Below are 20,347 nucleotides of genomic sequence, written 5' to 3'. Positions count from 1 at the left end.
GATTAGGACACCTGATTCTGATCATTTGAATGGGTGAGCGAATACTTTTGGTAATATAGTGTATTTCAGAGAGCCTGTTAGCTCAAATATAAGGCTGCATACAGTTAAAAGCTGACGAGAAATCAACAAAACATAAACGAGTATGAATCTTCATTCCTCCCAAATGTCCAACAACAATATTTAGCAAAGTTGCTGTGGCATCCTCCATGCCCTTATGCTGTTGATAGGCGAATTGGTGAGGGTCAAGAACACTTTGTGTCATCGACAAAATGCTCTGCTTCATGATTCGTTCAAATCCTTTCATTACTAAAGAAGTTAGTGCCACTGATCAATAATAATTCAGTGTTTTTGGCAATGGGATCAATGGGGAACAATGCATTCTTTCCATAATGTGGAAACTTTCTTTAAAGATAAAGAGAGCTGGAAAATGAATGTAAAAATGTCACTCAAAAATGGAGCACAATTTTTAAGGAGCCGACCACTGATCCCATCAGGCCCACAACTTTTCCTCACATTGTTTTTTTCAAATAGTTTTGTGACCTCAAATTCATCGATAAGAATCTGGCTACCCTCTGAAGCAACCCTTACCGATACAGACATTACAGATACGGTGGCATTTCACATCACCAAAGATATAATGCCCATATATACAGTTGAAAAGACCACACTCTACTCTCTACTCTACTCTCCTACTTCGGACACTAGGTACACAACAAGTGTCTGGCAATGCTTACTTGCCGTAATTTGTCTGAATAATGCTTTAAAAATAAGTGTATTCACTGTTGAGAGTAATGACGCCATCAACATTCTTACTTAAAGTTAATTTACTAGTATGAAAGGGAATTTAAAGACTCATCTTAAATCTGTGTCTGTGACTTGATTATCTCTATGACTGTACAACTTCAAACCTGGCAGGTGTATTGTTGAGGAGTTGCGAGTTTGATTATTTCTGGTTCAAAAGCTGCAAAAATCGGTTTTGTAATGTTATTCTTAACATTATGTTGACGGACTATGAAAGGCAGAATTCGAATTCAAGGGCAGCACAGCACCCAGTGCACACACGCTATTGTTTGAAATGCAGCTAATGAATGCCTCCCATAAGCCCAGTATCTCCAAAGTGGAGAAGGGATAGGGCCACTCAGCCCGATCAAAAGCTTTCTCTGTGTCTAGACTAAAAAGTATACAGCCTACTTTGTCAGATTGGGAAAGCTGAATCACATTGAGAGGCCTCCTCATATTATTGCATGAATTTCTGACAATAATAAATCCTGTTTGATCATTATTTATAATGGAAGGCAGGACTGTTTCTAAACACCAAGCAAGCATCTTGGAAAGCAGTTCAGGATCTGTATTTAACAGGCATATAGGCCTGTAGGATGCACATTCATCATCAGCCTTCCCCTTTTTAAGAATAAGGCTGATATTGGCCTCTGTTAGTGATCTGGGGAGGACTCTTGATAGAATTCACAGCCCAGCCCATCTGGGCCTGGTGCTTTGCCTGAGTGTAGAGAATTCAGAGTTCTCTTGACTTCCTGCTCTGTTATTGGTTTGTTAAGTGTTTCTCTCTGTAAATATGTAATTTAGGTTGAGTCATATTAGAGAAAAGAGAAAAGCTCTGACAACCTCTGACTAGACATGGGTTGTTCACTTAAATAAGTGACTTCTGTTGTTCAAACACCTTGTTAATGTTCTCTGCACCTGTTCCTTTTACCATCAACATCCTTAATGTCTGAGATACTGGGGAATCAGTTTCTTATTTACTAATCTAGCCAGGTATTTACTTGGTTTGTTGCCAAATTCAATAACTACGGCAAATCTGATGTACTGTTCATCTTTGGGTGAGTAAGGAGTTCAATGAAGTCTTGATTGCCAAAATTGTTCTCTAATTAGTCTCAGAAGGGTTTTCCATAAAAGTCTTTTCTGCCTCTGATAATTGGATCTCCAACTCCCTCTGACACTGAAGTGCTTTTCGTTGTTTACTTTTCACATATGATATTATCAAGCCTCTGGAGTAGCTGAAGGAATATGGGGCTGTAGTCTGAGATTGTGATATTTCCAATAGAACTATAGGTTATCTGATTTGATTTAGGGTTGTCAAAAATATCGATACTCCGAAAAGTATCGATACTAAAAGGCCGTATCCGGATATGATATTAATTTGCCAAAGTATCGATACTACAGTGCATGAGCACGTCACACGCACTCGACAGGCAGCGCCACAGGTCAAACAGTGCCCAGTAGGCAGAGCTCCAGCGACTCGGCCAGTGTTGCCAACTTGGCGACTCGCTAAATCTGGCGACTTCCAACTCCCCATGGCGACTTTCTTTTGTCAAAAACGACTAGAGACAAATCTAGCGACTTTTCCTGATGTTATTGGAGACTTTTCTGGCATTTTGGAGACTGACATGAAAGCATGTATCGTTCCTCTGCAGTTCCTGTTCTCAGCGAGCAGCGGGTGCTGCCGCGAGCCCCTCCCCCGCCCCAAAGTCCTCACAGGTGGTCACAGCCTCGAGCCGCGCGCGGCAGTCGCAGGCAGCTGCAGTCAGGGAGGAGCAGAGAGGAGACCCTCACCACTCTGCGTCCAGGCAGCAAATGAATTGCGCATGCGCAAAGCCGCCATTGACACAATTCCAGAAAATGTCAATCATATAAAACAATACTATGTTAATAAAAATAATGCTTAGTAGTTTGTAGTAAATTTGTAGTTCTAAAACATACACTATATTACCAAAAGTATTCGCTCACCCATTCAAATGATCAGAATCAGGTGTCCTAATCACTTGGCCTGGCCACAGGTGTATAAAATCAAGCACTCAGGCATGCAGACTGTGAAACAAGACATTTGTGAAAGAATGGGCCGCTCTCAGGAGCTCAGTGAATTCAATTGCTACAGAGCTACAAACTTCATGTGACCTTCAGATTAGCCCAAGTACAGTACGCAGAGAGCTTCATGGAATGGGTTTCCATGGCCGAGCAGCTGCAGCCAAGCCACACATCACCAAGTGCAATGCAAAGCGTCGGATGCAATGGTGTAAAGCACGCCGCCACTGGCCTCTAGAGCAGTGGAGACGCGTTCTCTGGAGTGATGAATCACGCGTTTCCATCTGGCAATCTGATGGACGAGTCTGGGTTTGGAGGTTGCCAGGAGAACGGTACATTTCAGACTGCATTGTGCCGACTGTGAAATTTGGTGGAGGAGGAATTATGGTGTGGGGTTGTTTTTCAGGAGCTGGGCTTGGCCCCTTAGTTCCAGTGAAAGGAACTTTGAATGCTTCAGGATACCAAAACATTTTGGACAATTCCATGCTCCCAACCTTGTGGGAACAGTTTGGAGCGGGCCCCTTCCTCTTCCAACATGACTGTGCACCAGTGCACAAAGCAAGGTCCATAAAGACATGGATGACAGAGTCTGGTGTGGATGAACTTGACTGGCCTGCACAGAGTCCTGACCTGAACCCGATAGAACACCTTTGGGATGAATTAGAGCGGAGACTGAGAGCCAGGCCTTCTCGACCAACATCAGTGTGTGACCTCACCAATGCGCTTTTGGAAGAATGGTCAAAAATTCCTATAAACACTCTCCTCAACCTTGTGGACAGTCTTCCCAGAAGAGTTGAAGCTGTAATAGCTGCAAAAGGTGGACCGACATCATATTGAACTCTATGGGTTAGGAATGGGATGGCACTTCAGTTCATAGTATGAGTAAAGGCAGGTGAGCGAATACTTTTGGTAATATAGTGTATGTCATTGTTATTTTTGCACTATAAGTTAAAATGTTGTAAAATTATTATGTTATTTGGGTTATTTTTGCAATTTGCACAGAGTGAAAACAAAACGTGATTTTGTTTTTTATTTTTTTTATTGAAAAGGCTATTTTTGAGTTTAAATTTTAATAAAAATATTTTTAATCCCCATGGTATCGAAAATGGTATCGAGTATCGAATATTTTCCTGGGTATCGATATCGAGTTTGAAATTTTAGTATCGTGACAACCCTAATTTGATTTAGATTGCGAATCTATTCTTGAGCTACTCTTATGGACATTTGAGAAAAAGGAAAAGTCCTTCTCTCAGGGATGTGTGATCCTCCATACAACAAGATATTGCATCTCATCACATAGCTCTACTACTGCCCTGGCCCTTTTAGTAGGTCATCTCTCTGCTGGGGATTTATCCATTTGGGGGTCCAATAGACAATTAAAGCCCCCTCCAATTATTGACTTTTCACATTCTATATCAGCAATCTCTGTTGTTTGTTGTCTCTTGTTAAGGGTTAGGGTTAGGGTTAGCCCAGCCCTACATATCAGAAATGCTCCATGTTTAGCGTAATATCTACAAAATATACATAAGTCACATTCCTGTTGTAGCATGTTTTAGAATTCAGTTTCATTTTGTCATCCAGCCACTGGTTTCCATTCAGTCCACTACGATATGAAAATTAACCTTCAGAGACATCTGAGTTGAAATTGGACGGATTGAAACAGTCTTTGCTGGAAAAAAGAGGCTTCTTGGATGAGAAGTAAAACGTCTTCAAGAATCTGTAAACAAGTCCAGTTGACCTCAGCCTTGACCTTATTGTGGCTTTGGTACTGTCTTGGAAGTGAGAAACCAGTTTGCAACATGCACTTCAAAGAAGGACACGCTTTAAATCCATCCTTGATAGGGGTGGGGGAAAATCAATTCATTTAAGTATTGCATTTTTTTTTTATTTTTTTTTACAATTTTTTAAATCAGTTTTGTTTATTACTGTATCAATTCTGAATCAAGTAAAGGATTGGTATCATATGACGCTAGACAATCTAGGGTACCAAGTATGTCATGCTAGATTGTCTGCAAGAAGACTAAATGCCGCTCCAATGTTCTGCTAAATTTTGGCGAGGTAAAAACTGGCATGGCCATATCAAATGGTTCCCTTGACCTCTGATCTCAAGATATCTGAATGAAAATGGGTTCTCTGGGCACCGACAGGTCTTTGCAGACATGTCCACCCTACGCTAATCCCATGCAGTTTGGGGCACAAACAATGCAGGACAAATGTGTTATTTTGGCCTATGCCATAATGGTGTATTTCTGCAGACTGGGGCCTAAACAGTCTTGGAGTTGCAAAAATTGGGTTTGACTGGAAAGCTGAGACTCTTATGGATTCTATGAGCCACATTTGATTCATGTGTGGTGATGTAAGTGTGACTATTTTTTGAAACTTGCCATTATTGTATAAAATCACCTATTGTGACCTTTAGAATAATCACAGCCTATTGCTCCAACCCTAGTGCCTGATCCATATTTTCGATTGAGAAAACACAGGGGTCCATCTTCCAGGGCTCATGAATCTAGTGGAATATTACAGTGATGTGAGACATTGTTTTGACATAGCTCATGCTTGATATTGGGAGCACACTCATGGCATAGATTCTCCATCCTTGCTGTTACTGTCTTTAACCTGTATCTGTGCTCAGGATATAAAATCAGCACACTAAATCCTGTTTCCTTAATGATAGATAGTTGTTGCAGGTCAAGTGCAATCATTTTACAGGAACAAGTTCAGTGATTTTCTCTGCCCACTTACATTTCCTCACAAAATGAACCTCTTGTTGTCTTGTTGTCTCTTGTTGTGTGCTTGAGGCCGGGGGCTTCCATCACCCCAGCTGGATATTTTACTGTTATTATTCATCATTATTGCATGCAACAACACAGCCAAGTCTTGAAAAAAAAAGTAGAGTAATGAGTAGATCATTTACAAAATAATTTTTCATATGCCACCAAGTACCCACATCAAGTATAAATTTCATGCACTTTTCTGGGACCTACAAAGTCCTGCCAAAGAGCAGTGAAGCTGAAAGTCATGTCTGTTCCAGCCATATGTACATAGCATGACATGAAATATTTGTGACACCAAAGTTATCTTTGTGCTGGGAGTCATTCAAAAACATTTATAAAGGCAGACTGCATGGGTAGTTGCTTGATTTTAATCAACCTATGGCAATGGGATGGAATGAAATACCTGAATTTTAATGATTAAGAGGTGTGGTCCAATACTTTTGTCCATGCAGTGTTATCTGTGTGACCTACAGTCTTAGGGTCAAGATATTCTATGGGTCAAATGTTTTAGATTTAACTGTCACTTCAACAGAGGTAGTTGTCCATTGTGGTAGTTTTCCTACCTGGTAGAATGGGTTACACTGCTTTAACCACATTTATAAAGGTAGTAGTCTGACAGGAGAAACTACCTACTGATCATCCTGAGTGGAAAGGACTCAAACTTAAACTCAAATTAGTCTTTTAAGAGATGCTTTAAGACGTAACACTGATTGATGTGTATATTATTCTGATTATTATTCTGTAGATCCAGTTGGAGCAGACTGGGAGGAAGAGGAGGGGGGCTTCAACTACGCCACAGACCTTGTCAAACACATCCGCTCTGAGTTTGATGACTACTTTGACATCTGTGTCGCTGGTATGTTCTCTGCCTCCATATGCAATTATAGACATTGTTTCATCAGAACTCCACTTGAAGAAGAGTGATGTGAACATGCTCATCTGTTTTTCTTTCATGTATGTGATTGTGTCCAGGGTACCCAACAGGCCATCCGGAGGCAGAGAGCTATGAGGAAGATCTCAGACACTTGAAGGAGAAGGTGGATGCCGGAGCAGACTTTATCATCACTCAGCTCTTCTTTAGAGCTGAAACGTTCCTTAAATTTGTTCGGGACTGCAGGAAAATAGGCATCATGTGTCCCATCCTACCTGGAATTTTTCCTATCCAGGTATTTTTCCCATCCACAGACGGAAAAAAAAAACTGGCTTATGATCATTATCATCAAAGAGGTTGAAAAGTAGATTTGGTCATTCTTGCAAAGCCTTTCTGAGAAAAGTATGCCATATTAAATTAATGAAGTCTAGTTAGCAGTGTGATGAATAACAGCTTGGCAGGCAGTCGAGTTCAGGCTATATAATTATGAGGTAATTTTGCAAGATGAGGTAAGAAGGTAAACAAAGGCTCAAGAGTGGACCCATATTCTAATCAACAGACAACTCAGGGCAAATGTATCCTTAAGCTCAGGGTAAAATAGGGTTCTTTTAGAATAGACATATTGAAAAAACTTTCTTAACAATTTTCCATTGCAGGGTTACCAATCTCTGCGTCAGCTTGTCAAGCTGTCAAAGCTTGAGGTACCAGAGGAGATCACCAGAGTCATTGAGCCCATCAAAGACAATGATGCTGCCATCCGCAACTACGGAATTGAACAAGCAGTGGAAATGTGCCGTTTGCTTTTGGAGAGTGGCGAAGTGCCTGGCCTCCACTTCTACACACTGAATCGTGAGGTTGCCACAATAGAAGTCCTCCGTCAGCTGGGCATGTGGATAGAGGACCCCAGGTTGGTGGTACCTCTGCATTTGTTTATGAAGCATATGGATTTCAGGGGAAAAAACACTCCTCTACACGATTTTAGGATAGAAATTAGAACCTCTGAAGAGTGTCTCTGCTAAAAGTGTCTTGGAGTTCAGGAAATTTAAGGCCTACAATAACCAAACTCGGCTATAGATAGGTTTGAGGGCAAGTGTGCACTATTACAACTACTTTTGCATTAAGGCGATACGATAAGTTTTGAGCTGTAAACTATAGCATTAAAATTATTTTCATTTTAAAGTTCATAATTTTTTTCCCCTTCTTCAACAAGTCATGAGTTTTTGCTATCAAAAAATGTACACACCATTGTCAGATTAAGCCACACAAAGGATCCTTTACATGCTCTAGGCATGTATATTTGACTCACTAAAATTGATTGATTGAAATGGGCATGAGTTATTACCAAATAGCCAAACTTCCATATATTTTACATTTGAAACTTCAAAAACTGAAAATTAATCTCACTGCAACCTGTAATCATTTAAGAAGTGCATTACACAAAATTTTTCATAACAAGTAAAATCTGTTAAATCCTTTAACTCTGAAACTTTAAGCATTATGTATATACAATATATATGTGTAAATGGGTAGCCTAAGGTCTCCTGTAAAAATGATACCAATCACTTGACAATAGAGTAAACCCAGCTAAATCTATTCTCAGAAAACTAAAACCTGTATTTAAGGTGTTGTTTTTTTTCTTTTGAGAAACACACTCTTATTTATCACTGATTCTTGGGAATTTGGATAAAACAGGTTTTAATTTTGGGAAAAAAAAGTGTGTTAAATTACAAAATCTGAAGGTATATCATTATAGGCCAATGTCTTGGCTGTTCAGCAATGTACTGGTGCAACCTCCTCATTTTGCATTTTTTTTCATAAAATAGGTTTTTCCAGTTATTAGGCTACTTTGTTTTTGTCAACACTGTCCCCGTAATGTTTTTTTTTTTAATTTGAAAAACATATTTTTGTATTAAAGAGACTATTACTTCAATAACTCAACAGCACCAAAGAAACTTATTGTAAGCATATTCATTTAAAACAAATATAACTGCCTCTGACGGTGGTGACACTAATCTGACAGTGGTGACAGTCGCCTCATTAAAACATAAATTTCCAAAATTTATACCACTCAAGTCAATGGCTTCCTGCTTAACAACTTTATTTAACTATTTGGTACAAAAAATATCAATCCTGAGTACTGTTCTAAGCATTTTTCAGACTTCAGTCATCACCGTCACACAGAAAACCTGACGGTGGTGACGTCTGACGGTGGTGACAAAAACCTGCTCTTTCACATGATAAGCATGAGTTGTTCACATAAGCCATCTTGTTTCCCCCCTGTTGCTACCTGCATCAGACCTCTTCTTAAAAAGTATACATTTATTCCATAATCTAATCTAATATTTTTGATACAAAAGTGATGGTGTTGACCTGTTATGGTTGTGACAGTAGCAGTGTCGAAAAATATGAAGAGATTTAAGAGAAAATAGCAAACTTCCAGGAGCCTGAGCGGTCTTGAAGCATGCAGTAGAGCTGAAGGTTTGAAAAGGGCTCCGCAGGAATGTAATTGACCTTGTAGTTTTTTTATTATTATTTTTTAAATATATATCTGACGGTGGTGACGAATATCTGGGACACATTTTGAGCAACCACAAAATAATAGTAAATATTGTTCAAAACCCATCATTTGTAGTTTTTAATACATATTATGATGTACTCTTTCATGTGGTAAAGATATTATTCAATGAAATGATTACTTTTTGTTGTTTTAATCAAGTTGAAATGATTATCTCCTAACCGAGGACAACTGGTTTTGTAGGCCATGGGCCAACATATAATCATTAAATTAATACAAATTAAAAATAAACCTATAAAAGAACCTTACAAATGTGCAAAGGACCCCCTGATTATGCCCTTGATTCTTTTTATTCATTAAAATGTTGTAAATTTCCAGCAGAAATAGCGTTTTTCTTAGTGGGACGTGATTTATCCAAATTCTCAAAAATCAGTGTTATGCAACATGACTTAACAGAGCTCTTGATTAATATATAGCTAGATGCCTTTGCTAAACAACAACTCCAACAAAAACACAGATGATCCAGTGGGCAGGCAGCCAATTAATGGACATAACAAAGTGAGGTAAAAATGACACAAATGAGCTGAGCTGTAATGGACACCTGTATTTTGGTGGTACTTTTCTGTTTGAAATCATGCCCAAGCTTCATCAAACACAAACAAACAAGGATTTAACATGTAGTATCTGATAAAACATCTGCAAACAAGGACAGACAGCCATGGCACACCAAACGTGTATTTGTTGAGATTTGTTTGATTGATGTGTCATGGCCTTTAGACCTAATACCAAGGTTTTTAGACATTTATAGCTCTTCCAAACTCCTTTGACAAGAATTGAAATGTTTCTTTTTTGACAGGCGGCCCCTTCCCTGGGCAATGAGTGCGCATCCTAAACGGAAGGTAGAGGATGTTCGACCCATCTTCTGGGCATCTAGACCCAAGAGTTATATCTACAGAACCCAGGACTGGGACGACTTCCCCAATGGAAGATGGTAAACTTTATAGCTTGTAGGGCTGTGACGATAACCGCATTACCGCAATACCACGTTCATTTCATACCTACTACAGAGTCCTACTCATTACCATAATCACCACAAATTTTACAATGTACTTCACAGAGTTTACCAGGGTTGGTTGATACATCCAAAATCAGTTATCATGGTATCTTTAACTAATGATACTTTGATATCAGTATTGTGATGATATTTTAGGAATGACTGTTGGCACATTCTAAAGATATTTACACACAAGACTTTTAAAAGAGATCCTTAGTAGAGTAGATACCAAGCAGGTAAAAGCATGTAATAAAACAGGAAGAACACTCTAATAAATTGCATCCTTTTACTGTGATTCAGCCTTTCAAATAAATGAGTCAAAACAAATCCCAAATCATGACATAATGACATCCAAAATCCTGGACAATATCTTGTCTCATATCACGATTTCAGTATAAAATTGTTAGATTTCTTAGCCCTAGAATTTTCTGTGTTTATTAGCCTAAAGCAGTCATAACCAGTAGCAAAGTTACAAGTTACTGGGTGTAATTCAGTGAACTAAGTTTGTGATTGGGCTGTCACAATATCACTCCATGATTATCATTACCAAAAGAATTCACATTAATGATATTATCGCTATCTGTATCTGTATAAAAAAAAAAAAAAAAAACTGTATATCGCAACACCCCTAGTTTGTAAGTATAAAATCAGGGTAGTGTAGCTCCTTTTTTGCTTTAGTGATGTCTTTTAACCATCTGTAATGGGAAGAATCCCACTTTAAAGGCCCCATGGCCAGAAAAATGCAATTTTCGTTGTTTTTGCGTGAAGGTCTTAGGGCCACATAAATACTGTCCCATGCATTTCACCGATGATAAACAGAGAAGTGCACACAGCCCGTTTTTTGAAACTGTCCCTAAAACGAGCGGATTGCACTTCCGTTAATGCTTGACGTCAAGGGCAGTGACTCCGCCCACAGCGCCTGCGTCCCCAGGGAACCAGCTACCAAGCTAGTGAACTTAGCCAGTACCCCTCCGCTCCCAGGGCAACAAGTTCACAACATATTTACAACATATTTAACAAAAATAACTTACCATTCTGAAACATGCTGTAATAAACGGATTTGAGGTGGTTCGGTGTCCCCTGCCGTCTGTGGTTCGGGAGTCGGGCTCAAACACATACGGTCGTATAACATCACGCTCAGGGTCCCGGTTTCACGGGTCCTGCAGGGTTTTAGTCCATATTTGCTCGTTTGTTGGGCTCATTTCAGCGCCGACTGTTTTATCAACCCGACACAATACAATGCCGGCTTCATCTGTGGTTCAGGATCGGAGTCGGGCTCAAATACATACGGTTGTATAACATCACGCTCGGCGGTAGCCATGACAATCTTACATAAGATGATAACACCTGCACTTCAGTTTGCATTTGGCCCATCAGGCAGAATCATGCAGGATTTTTTTTTAAAGATTATTTTTTGGCATTTCTACTTTATTTGACAGTCACAGGAGAGAAAGAGACAGGAAACATCTGTTTTTAGCCACTTTCTAGAAATGGCTTACCTCCTTTGGCCAGGTAACATTTTCTGAGGACAGAGCACCCAAATACAGGGTCTCTGTTTGAATGGGATGTCCACCTGGAATACTGTGCAAAAGTCTCCATAAAGCCAAACTTGAGGTTTTCCATTGTAATACGTGTCTGGTTTCTATTTTGGAATTACATAGTAATTGTATAGGAATAGCAACATCAGTGTATTTCAGAACTTCCATGATTTAGTAGCTGTTTTGTCCACTCTGAATTTGTTCAGGGGGAACTCTTCATCTCCAGCTTTTGGCGAGTTAAATGACTACTACCTGTTCTACCTAAAGAGCAAGTCATCCAAGGACGCCCTGCTAAAGATGTGGGGTGAGGAACTGACCAGTGAAGACAGTGTGTTTGAGGTCTTCACCTGCTACATAACAGCCCAACCAAACCACAGCGGACACAAGGTAGAGAGGATGGAACAGTGGCTGCTTAACTGGAATGTTTTCGAATGATGATAAATAATAACTCCTGAAATAATGCTGTTGATATTAGGATTTCCTTATGTGCATGCTGTTGATGCTAGTTTATGATGTATGTAGTGTGTTAGTTTAGGCTGTTTAGTCAAAGGGGGGTGTGGCACTGAGTATAGCATACCACAAAAAGATCCAGTTTCCACCTGGTATTAATATCCGTCCTGAGTAATCCGATCACGAGCTCAAACCTTAAAGTACAGGTGCAGTACCGGTGAGTCCTCAATGCGTCTTGAGGTCCGAGCCACCGTCCCAGACCACATTCAGAGGTGGCCTGGGATGATGTTGTCTGTATCACATTCGAAGTGTAAACAGACATGTGTCCCAGGATGGATTGAAGGACCACCTAATCACCTGATGTCCTCTGTCTTAAGGCCAGTTTAACAACCCCGACACTGAAAAAATATCCTGCCTGAGGCGCCCCAGTAGCTCACCTGGTAAGAGCACGTATTAATTGTTCAGGCTGAGTCCTGATTGCACTGTCCTAGGTTTGAATCGGACCTCAGGTCAGCAAATGCATGTTGTCCCCACTCTCTCCCTTGCCTTTCCTGTCTCTTTCTCTCCTGTGACTGTCAAATAAAGTAGAAATGCCAAAAAATAATCTTTAAAAAAAAAAAATCCTGCATGATTCTGCCTGATGGGCCAAATGCAAACTGAAGTGCAGGTCAGCTATAAAGCAGCTGTTTAATAAATAAAAACACTACTTGTAGGGTGGGAACTAAGTGAGTGGAGCTGTGTACATGCCAGAGCTTAGCTCACTTGACATCAGTACCCTTAAAGATATGATTTGAGACATAAAAATCATATACCGTATTTCACCAATTAATCGCCCGGGCGTTTAATATGCAAAATCAAGTTGGACCCCAGGCGTTTAAAAGAACCAGGCGGCTATTCGCTGCAGGCCTTTATTTATTTTTACACAGACCTGCACCAGGCCATTATTGTGATCACAGTTACTGTCCAACATATTTTTTAGTGCAAAAGTACTCTAAGGCATAAGGTAAACATATCTGTACATACATAATGCAAACCGCTCGTGCTGCGAGTTGTTCCCTCTGACACTGCCGTTTTCTGTCAAAATAAGAGTTAGTTGGTCGATTTAAGATTACGGTACACCCTTTTTTCTAACGTTAGCTAGCGCTCTTATTTTGACAGAAAATGGAAGTGCCGCACAGTTATTGTGCGGCTAACTGTTTACTTCTACAAAAATAGCCTTATTTTGGGTTTACCTCAAATATAATGCAAATAATCACCCCGGCGGTTATTCGGGTGGGCGTTTAATACGCAAAATGGGTGCAGACCCCAGGCGTTTAAAAGCACCAGGCGGCTATTTGCGGCCTGGCGATTAATTGGTGAAATACGGTAAATACATATAATGTTGTCAATAAATATAAAATATGTCTCGGTTTTTCTTTAATGTAAATGGTTTTAGCCTTTCTTAAATTCCGTCCCTCATCACACATTATTTCTAACCCTAGACGCAGTAGAGTTACTATAGTAATGCTGCAGAAATTTTACAGGTGACAATGTGAATGTGCACTCGTTTTACCATCCTCTGGGTTTAGTTTTCTTTTTTTTGTAAATTTCTGACTCACATCAGAGCCATGACAGTGGCAGAGAGCTATCCACTTGTGATCGGATCACCAAAGACGCGTTCCAATACCAGGTGGAGCCAAAGTCAGAGAGCTTCTCAACGGATAAGCATAACACCTCAATTTTTTTTTAAATTATTTATTTATTTATTTACTTATTTACTTTCGGCAGTTTCTCCAAAGGAGCCTTGTGGATTGTCCTCTGACTCAGCGTGGAGCTGCCAACAAGTTGCTTTACACATGGCCACACCCACTTCTGCTTCTGCTCTTTCTTACAGATGATGGACCAGATCTATTAGCTCTACTGAATCAGTTCTCCCTACTGATTATCCTTCACCACATTTGCACTTTGGTTGGTGGCTGTGTAGTGGGAGGTTGTGTTTGTGAACCACTTAAATCTAATGTAGACTGCCAACAGTGTCATGTATCTATCCCTTTCCAACACCAAACAGCAAAATCAGTGTGAAAGGGATAGTTACACAAACAACTTGAAAGATGGCACTCAGTGGAGTGCATACCTCTGTCATTCCTATGCAGTTCTTAAGATATGTCATTTCCAAATTACATAATTGACCAAATAAAACATTTGTCAGTTCTTACTTTAAACAGTTAAACACCTATCTGAGTGTGTCTGATTTTAGGGAGTATTTTCTGTTTCTTTTTTGTGATAGACCATACCCACCACCATGTTCCCTTTTGACCTGTTGGCCTGAGTCTCTTCTTTGCCTCATGACTAACCTCTCCACAAAGTTTGTGATATTTTGTGAATCCATTTGAAAGTTATGTACATTCTTGCGGCCACTGCCACACCCCATTTCAGCCAATCAGCATAGTTTGCTCTTTCTTGCCTCATGACAAAGTTTCAGCAGAGGTAATTGCAACCCCACAATCCTGTATCATTTTCACTGAACTCTGATCAAGCCACATTCTACAGATGTTTTGGTATGATTTTAAACACGACCTATGAGACCTTTAGCATTTTCCATGATAAACACCTCATAGATCTGACAGCATAGTTTTTCTACTCAGGTCATGTGTTTGCCGTGGAACGATGAGCCTCTGGCTCCAGAGACCAACCTGCTAAAGGATGAGCTGGAGAAGGTCAACCGGCGCGGAGTACTAACAATCAACTCCCAGCCCAACATCAATGGCAAACCGTCCTCGGATCCTTTAGTAGGCTGGGGACCTGCTGGAGGCTATGTCTTTCAGAAAGTAGGACTATACTTCCTTTTATTCCTCTTCTGAAGGGATTGAATAGTGCACTTTGAACCACTGGGCTCCAAATGTTAAATCTGAGTAGCTCTTTCTCCACCATTATGATATTGCTAGACCAATTTAACATTTGTACATGATGTTGTGAATTTTTGGTACGGAATAAATAATTATTTTACTTATAATGTTGCAACAATCTTGTTCACACAAATCCAACAGGCCTATCTGGAATTCTTTACCTCCAGTGAAAATGTGAATGCTCTCCTCAAAGTGCTGAAGAAGTATGAGCCCCGTGTAAACTACCACATCGTGAATGTACAGGTACAGTTGGAGGGGATCTTGTTTTAGATATTGGACTAGGAGCCAGTGTCGGTGCTGGAGGGTGGGGGTGGTGTTTTCCCAGGGTTTGCTTGTTCACCCAAACTGGAGCTTATGATAGAGCCAGGAATTGGCCGGTTTGTCACTGCTGAGCTTTAGACAATTCACAGTTATCCAAGTATTTATGTCCATGGGAAAATCAATGAGAGCAGGGTGGGAAGCGTCTGGTATGAATGTAGATCTGTGTTTTGTTAGCATAACATACCTTGATAGTTGATATGGTCAGTTTTATGTTTTAAGTGCAAATTAAGCTATTCTTCATTTTGCTGCCCCTGGAAGACCCTCAAGGACCCATAGGGGTCCCTGGGATACCACTGGTCTATTTGAGTTAATGAGGAAAGAAATAACCTGTGGCTGTTGTGTTGTAAGAGGTTATTATAAGTTGACCGTTTCCAGTTCTGGGAGAGAACAGCTGTGGAATTGGATTGTGTTTCTTTGACATGGCCACGGTCATACAATAGCTGGTTGGGTTGAAAGGATAAAAGAGACTGTTTTTCCATGTATCTTGTTGAGAATGATTCTTTAGGTGACTTGAATAGCACAATCTATATCAGGCCACACAGTGTTTATAGTAATGACATATTTGTCTTTAATCAAATCTCTCCAGGGCCATAACCTGACCAACGCTCCAGAAATGCAGCCTAACGCTGTCACATGGGGGATCTTTCCTGGCAGGGAAATTGTTCAGCCTACCGTAGTGGACCCAGTCAGTTTCATGTATTGGAAGGTAAGTTCAATGACTGTCCTGCGGGTGTTCATGAATTCATGGACATCCATAGTAATGAATTGGTTGGAGCAGTTGTTTGCTACAAGAAAAAAGGTACAAAGTTGAGGGGGAGCAATCATATATGCTTGGAAATAGAGCGCTAAATGGCTTCTTCCACTCCTCCACTTACACTGCATTTAGATGTTCAGAGAACATTATACCCCTGATCGTATCGATCAAAACAGACTTCTGTCAGTGGTCTACTTTACCATTATTTTGTTGAGAAGAATAAAGAATAAATGTGATGTGTTCTTCCAAGATGGAATTTCCTTTTTCAAATGTTACCATGTTATTTATCTGTTGCATTTTGAAAATCTCTAAACAAACATATTCCAAAATTTATCTGGTGGAAGCTGACCTTTTTGACCCTTTGCCTTGGCTCTGTTATATTCATAAATAAACTTGATAAGATAAAAAAAAAAAAAAAAAAAAAAAAAAAAAAAACATGGTTCAGCGCCTCACCACGCTTTTTATTCTGGAAGGATTTTATTAAGAAACTGGGTTTTACCGCTGGTATTTTTATTTTCCTGTCGATTAGAACCCTGATCTGAACAAGCACTTAACATCAATCAGTACATGCAAATGGACAAATGTTGATATTAAATCAGTCAAAGATTGGTTTTAAAAAACAAACAAACATGCAATTAAAGTCATTCATTGACTTTAAGACAGATTATGGCATTCCTAACACAGATTTAAAAAAAAAAAAAAAAAAAAAATCTAAAAAATTCAGAATGTTGTCCGCTCACTTATGTTAAGTTAATATTGTTTTCAACTGTTCTTTTGGTGTTTTGCTGTTTTTTTTTCTTTTTGTACTACTTGCACATGTTCGAAATAAAGCCTTCATTCATTCATTCATTCACTCACAGAAATTTATGTCAACTCTGGTCCTCTCAGGTCGAATTGACTCATCCCTTTTCATTTTATTAGGGGCCGGGCAGCCTAAGCTGCCAGGAACCTCTTGCATTCCTGTGTGTTCTTCTTCTTTCTTTCTTTCCTTCTTTCTTCCGAGGAAGTCCTACTAGTTTTTCACTTATGGAGCAAATCAATCATTGTTAAAAACAAATGATCAACATCTCCATGCTGTCTAGATGCAATATGTGTATTTTCAGATTTTTGTCTTAATAACTGAATTTCTGACAGCTGTTTAAAATCTGCCTTTCCATGCATGGCTGGCTGCTGTCCTGCATGTCAGTGATTGGCTCAGTCAGTTTGTGAAGCTCCATGTGAGTTTTAGCATTTTAGCTCAGTGAGGTAGAGGCCAGGCCTCGGTGTCAAAGATTGTGAGTTCAAGCCTCAGCTTGTGTAACATTCCCATGTGCCAAAACTCACCAAACTTTGCACAAAGGTCCAGTCCCATGCCAGATTTCCTCGGCTGCCAACTCAAGCCAATAGTCCTGATGGTGGCACTATAGCAAGCCTCTAAATTTCAAAACTTTTTTTTATAATAAATCAACCATATGTGCTACAGCTTTGCAACTTTCATCAAAATGTAGCCCCGATACTGTAGAAACTTTTGTACACTTTACACTTAAACATCAGTTTTTCACTTAGGGAGCAAATCAATCATTGTTAAAAACAAATTACCATCATCTCCCTGCTGTCTAGATGCAATATGTGTATTTTCAGATTTTTGTCTCGATGACTGATTTTTTTTCTTTTTCTTTTTCTTTTTTTTTTTTTTTTTTTTTTTTTTTTTTACAGTGGTTTGAAATCTGCCTTTCCATGCATAGGCGGCTGCCATCATAACTGGCTCAGTCAATTTGTGAAGCCTCACATAAATTGACACTTGCCAATTAGCTCAGTGAGTATTGTCCTTTATGCCAGAAACTGAGAGTTCAAGCCTCAACTGATGCAAAATGCATCACAAATTAGAAAGCCACCTTTTTCATCTTCCTATTCTCCACTTGTTGCTCAGAACTATAATTTTGTTTTGTTTTTTTGCCATCCAGCTCATGAACAGACAAATATACCTACATACACAAACACATACACATGTGCTGCCAATAAAAAAGCAAAACGTTTGTGATAATCTATGAGCATATAGTCCTCTGATCTCTACTAAAAAAATACTTTCTCTTTTTTTTTACTCTAATAAAGCATACATTTTGATCAACTAGATCTAATAAACAGAAATTCCAAATAGAAGTGAAAAACTTGTGTTATTGATTTGCAATAAAGTTGGATAAAAAGCTGTAACATAGGATCCAGGATCCCATGACTATTTCCAGAAAATTTAAAAATTTTTAAGAATTTTCCAGGTGTTTTCCTTGACTTAAGTTCAAGGTTCCAGGTTCAAGGTTACTTTATTTGTACCCAGAGGTAAATTTGGTTTGCAGTAAGTGAGTCGGCTTCCTTTTCCACACACAAACAACAGCTCAGAGAAAAGACAGACAAAAGTGACAACAGTGCTCAATACTAAAAAGGTGACCCTCAGTATAAGAACAGGCAGAAAAAAATCTGGAAATATCCAGGATTTCCAGGTTTTCCAGTACACATGGGAACCCTGAGAAATAAACTTTTCACACACTAATTACACCATCAATATACATTCAATATGAAAAAATACACTTGGTTTTGACATAAGCTCAGGTATTACTCCTAATTAGAATTGCGGCCTCACAAAGCCTGCTTTGTACCTCAGCATACAACACTATCTCTTTTATTTACATATTACTGCACTTATCATGTAAATGTAGTTTACATTGTTTTATCTTTTTAATCCTTTGTTTTTAATGGCAATTTGAGCACATGGAAGCCAAAAGACAAATTCCTCCATTTTTGCAAGCGAAATGTAGCCTGAAGTTGTTTTGAAATTGAATTTGAATTTAAGGTGGGATTTCATGAAAATTTTTGCACCTTGGACTCTATCTTACACTCGGCGTAAAAGCGGCACCAAATGTGATGCAAGTCTCTTTTCTAGTTTCCAACTGATGCATATGTCTTTCTCCCACCCAGTGCCCAATTTGTGTATTTAGCAAAGTCACATGTCCATCTGAGAGCCCATGCTATGTATGTCTTAAAATCAGGTGTGGTCAGGCACATTGTTGGTGCATTGCTATCCTGAGGCAGCTGAAAGTAATTGCGCGATTGACCAACAAAAAGCAGGTCTGAAGTCAGTGGTGAAGCTTTCACTGGCATTTTTAGGGCACATTATCAAGATAACAATGTGTGCCTACATAGGCACGTGCCAGCACACATACTTGTCAGACACACAAGGATGCCTTGTTATGCAGATGAGGATGCTTACCTCACCTCAGGGAGCTTTGACGGAGTCCTGCTGTTGCCATAGATGATCTGTTTCCTTTGCAGAGAAACCTTTCTTCTTACCCGGAAAATACACCATTATAATAGCCAATATAATACAATCCACGAAGGTGCAAGCGCACCTGGCTTTTAAAGGAAATGGGAGATGGCACTCCAATTAGTTTATTGCATGTTATGCTGAAAACACACCCATGATTAATGAAGAGCCTTACAACCCTTTTGAACCATGCACCGAGCGCAACTACCCTTTTTTTCCACCACTAAATAGCAAAAATGGACACCCTAAATGTACCTGCACCGTGGTCTTAAGACTGTGTACTTAGATTGTTAAAATAGAGCCCCATAAGACTCTGGTCCATGCTCTGTTTTGTGAAACTAATTAATTGTGGCTGCACCATAAAGATAAGCCTCTTTTGAAATCCATAGACCTTTCTGTCTGACCCTGTTCCATTTTCTCTTCCCATTTATTAGGATGAGGCCTTTGCCTTGTGGATTGAGCAATGGGCAAAACTCTATGAAGACGAGTCCCCTTCACGGATGATCATCAAATATATCCATGACAACTACTTCCTGGTAAATCTGGTGGATAATGACTTTCCCCTGGAAAACTGCTTATGGCAGGTCATTGATGACATGTTTGAGTTGCTTGACATGCCACCAGAGCTGGTCACCGATGGAGCAGTATCTGAGTAACTTTAAAAGTGAGACCTCTTCTCTAGGGGAAAAACACTACATGACTGTTGACTTTGTTTGTTTAGTCATTTTAATGCTGCTATTGAGGGCATAAAGCTCAACTTGGAACACCACAAAGTACACAAGAGCATCAAAGTATTTTTACTTAACAATGCTCTTTGTAGGACTTCACCATTTATCAAAATGCTAAAAATACTGTTTGGAGTTTAGAGTGGAAAATGATAAAGCTATATCTTTCCTAATGAAAGTGTTTTTTTTTTGTTTTTTTTTTGCCTGATCAGAAGTTATCCAAGCTTAGCTCATCGTTCTTTTAAAGTGACTTTGAAAATGTTTTTTTTGCCTCAACTTGCCATAGACCTTTTGTCAATACCATTGTAAAGTCTGACCTCAAATTTTGAAATTATCGCAGCT

The 20,347-nt window shown here is 39.4% G+C and overlaps 1 protein-coding gene across 2 annotated transcripts in view; it reads left to right on the top strand.

Moving 5' to 3' along the window:
* Positions 1 to 19,968, top strand: part of mthfr (methylenetetrahydrofolate reductase (NAD(P)H)) — a 28,587-nt gene extending 8,619 nt beyond the window's left edge. For both annotated transcript variants that reach the window (XM_030056473.1, XM_030056474.1), the window contains exons 4-12: positions 6,343 to 6,453; positions 6,570 to 6,763; positions 7,125 to 7,375; positions 9,840 to 9,974; positions 11,782 to 11,962; positions 14,650 to 14,832; positions 15,052 to 15,153; positions 15,818 to 15,937; positions 19,715 to 19,968. In XM_030056473.1, the coding sequence (XP_029912333.1) occupies positions 6,343 to 6,453; positions 6,570 to 6,763; positions 7,125 to 7,375; positions 9,840 to 9,974; positions 11,782 to 11,962; positions 14,650 to 14,832; positions 15,052 to 15,153; positions 15,818 to 15,937; positions 19,715 to 19,936 (1,499 nt within the window). In that variant the 3' untranslated portion in view covers positions 19,937 to 19,968. The remainder of the gene's footprint in view (positions 1 to 6,342; positions 6,454 to 6,569; positions 6,764 to 7,124; positions 7,376 to 9,839; positions 9,975 to 11,781; positions 11,963 to 14,649; positions 14,833 to 15,051; positions 15,154 to 15,817; positions 15,938 to 19,714) is intronic.
* The last annotated feature ends 379 nt before the right edge of the window (positions 19,969 to 20,347 follow it).

Source organism: Myripristis murdjan, chromosome 7 (assembly GCF_902150065.1).
Source record: "Myripristis murdjan chromosome 7, fMyrMur1.1, whole genome shotgun sequence".
Lineage (NCBI taxonomy): Eukaryota > Metazoa > Chordata > Actinopteri > Holocentriformes > Holocentridae > Myripristis > Myripristis murdjan.
This window is presented reverse-complemented; position numbering and strand designations above follow the sequence as displayed.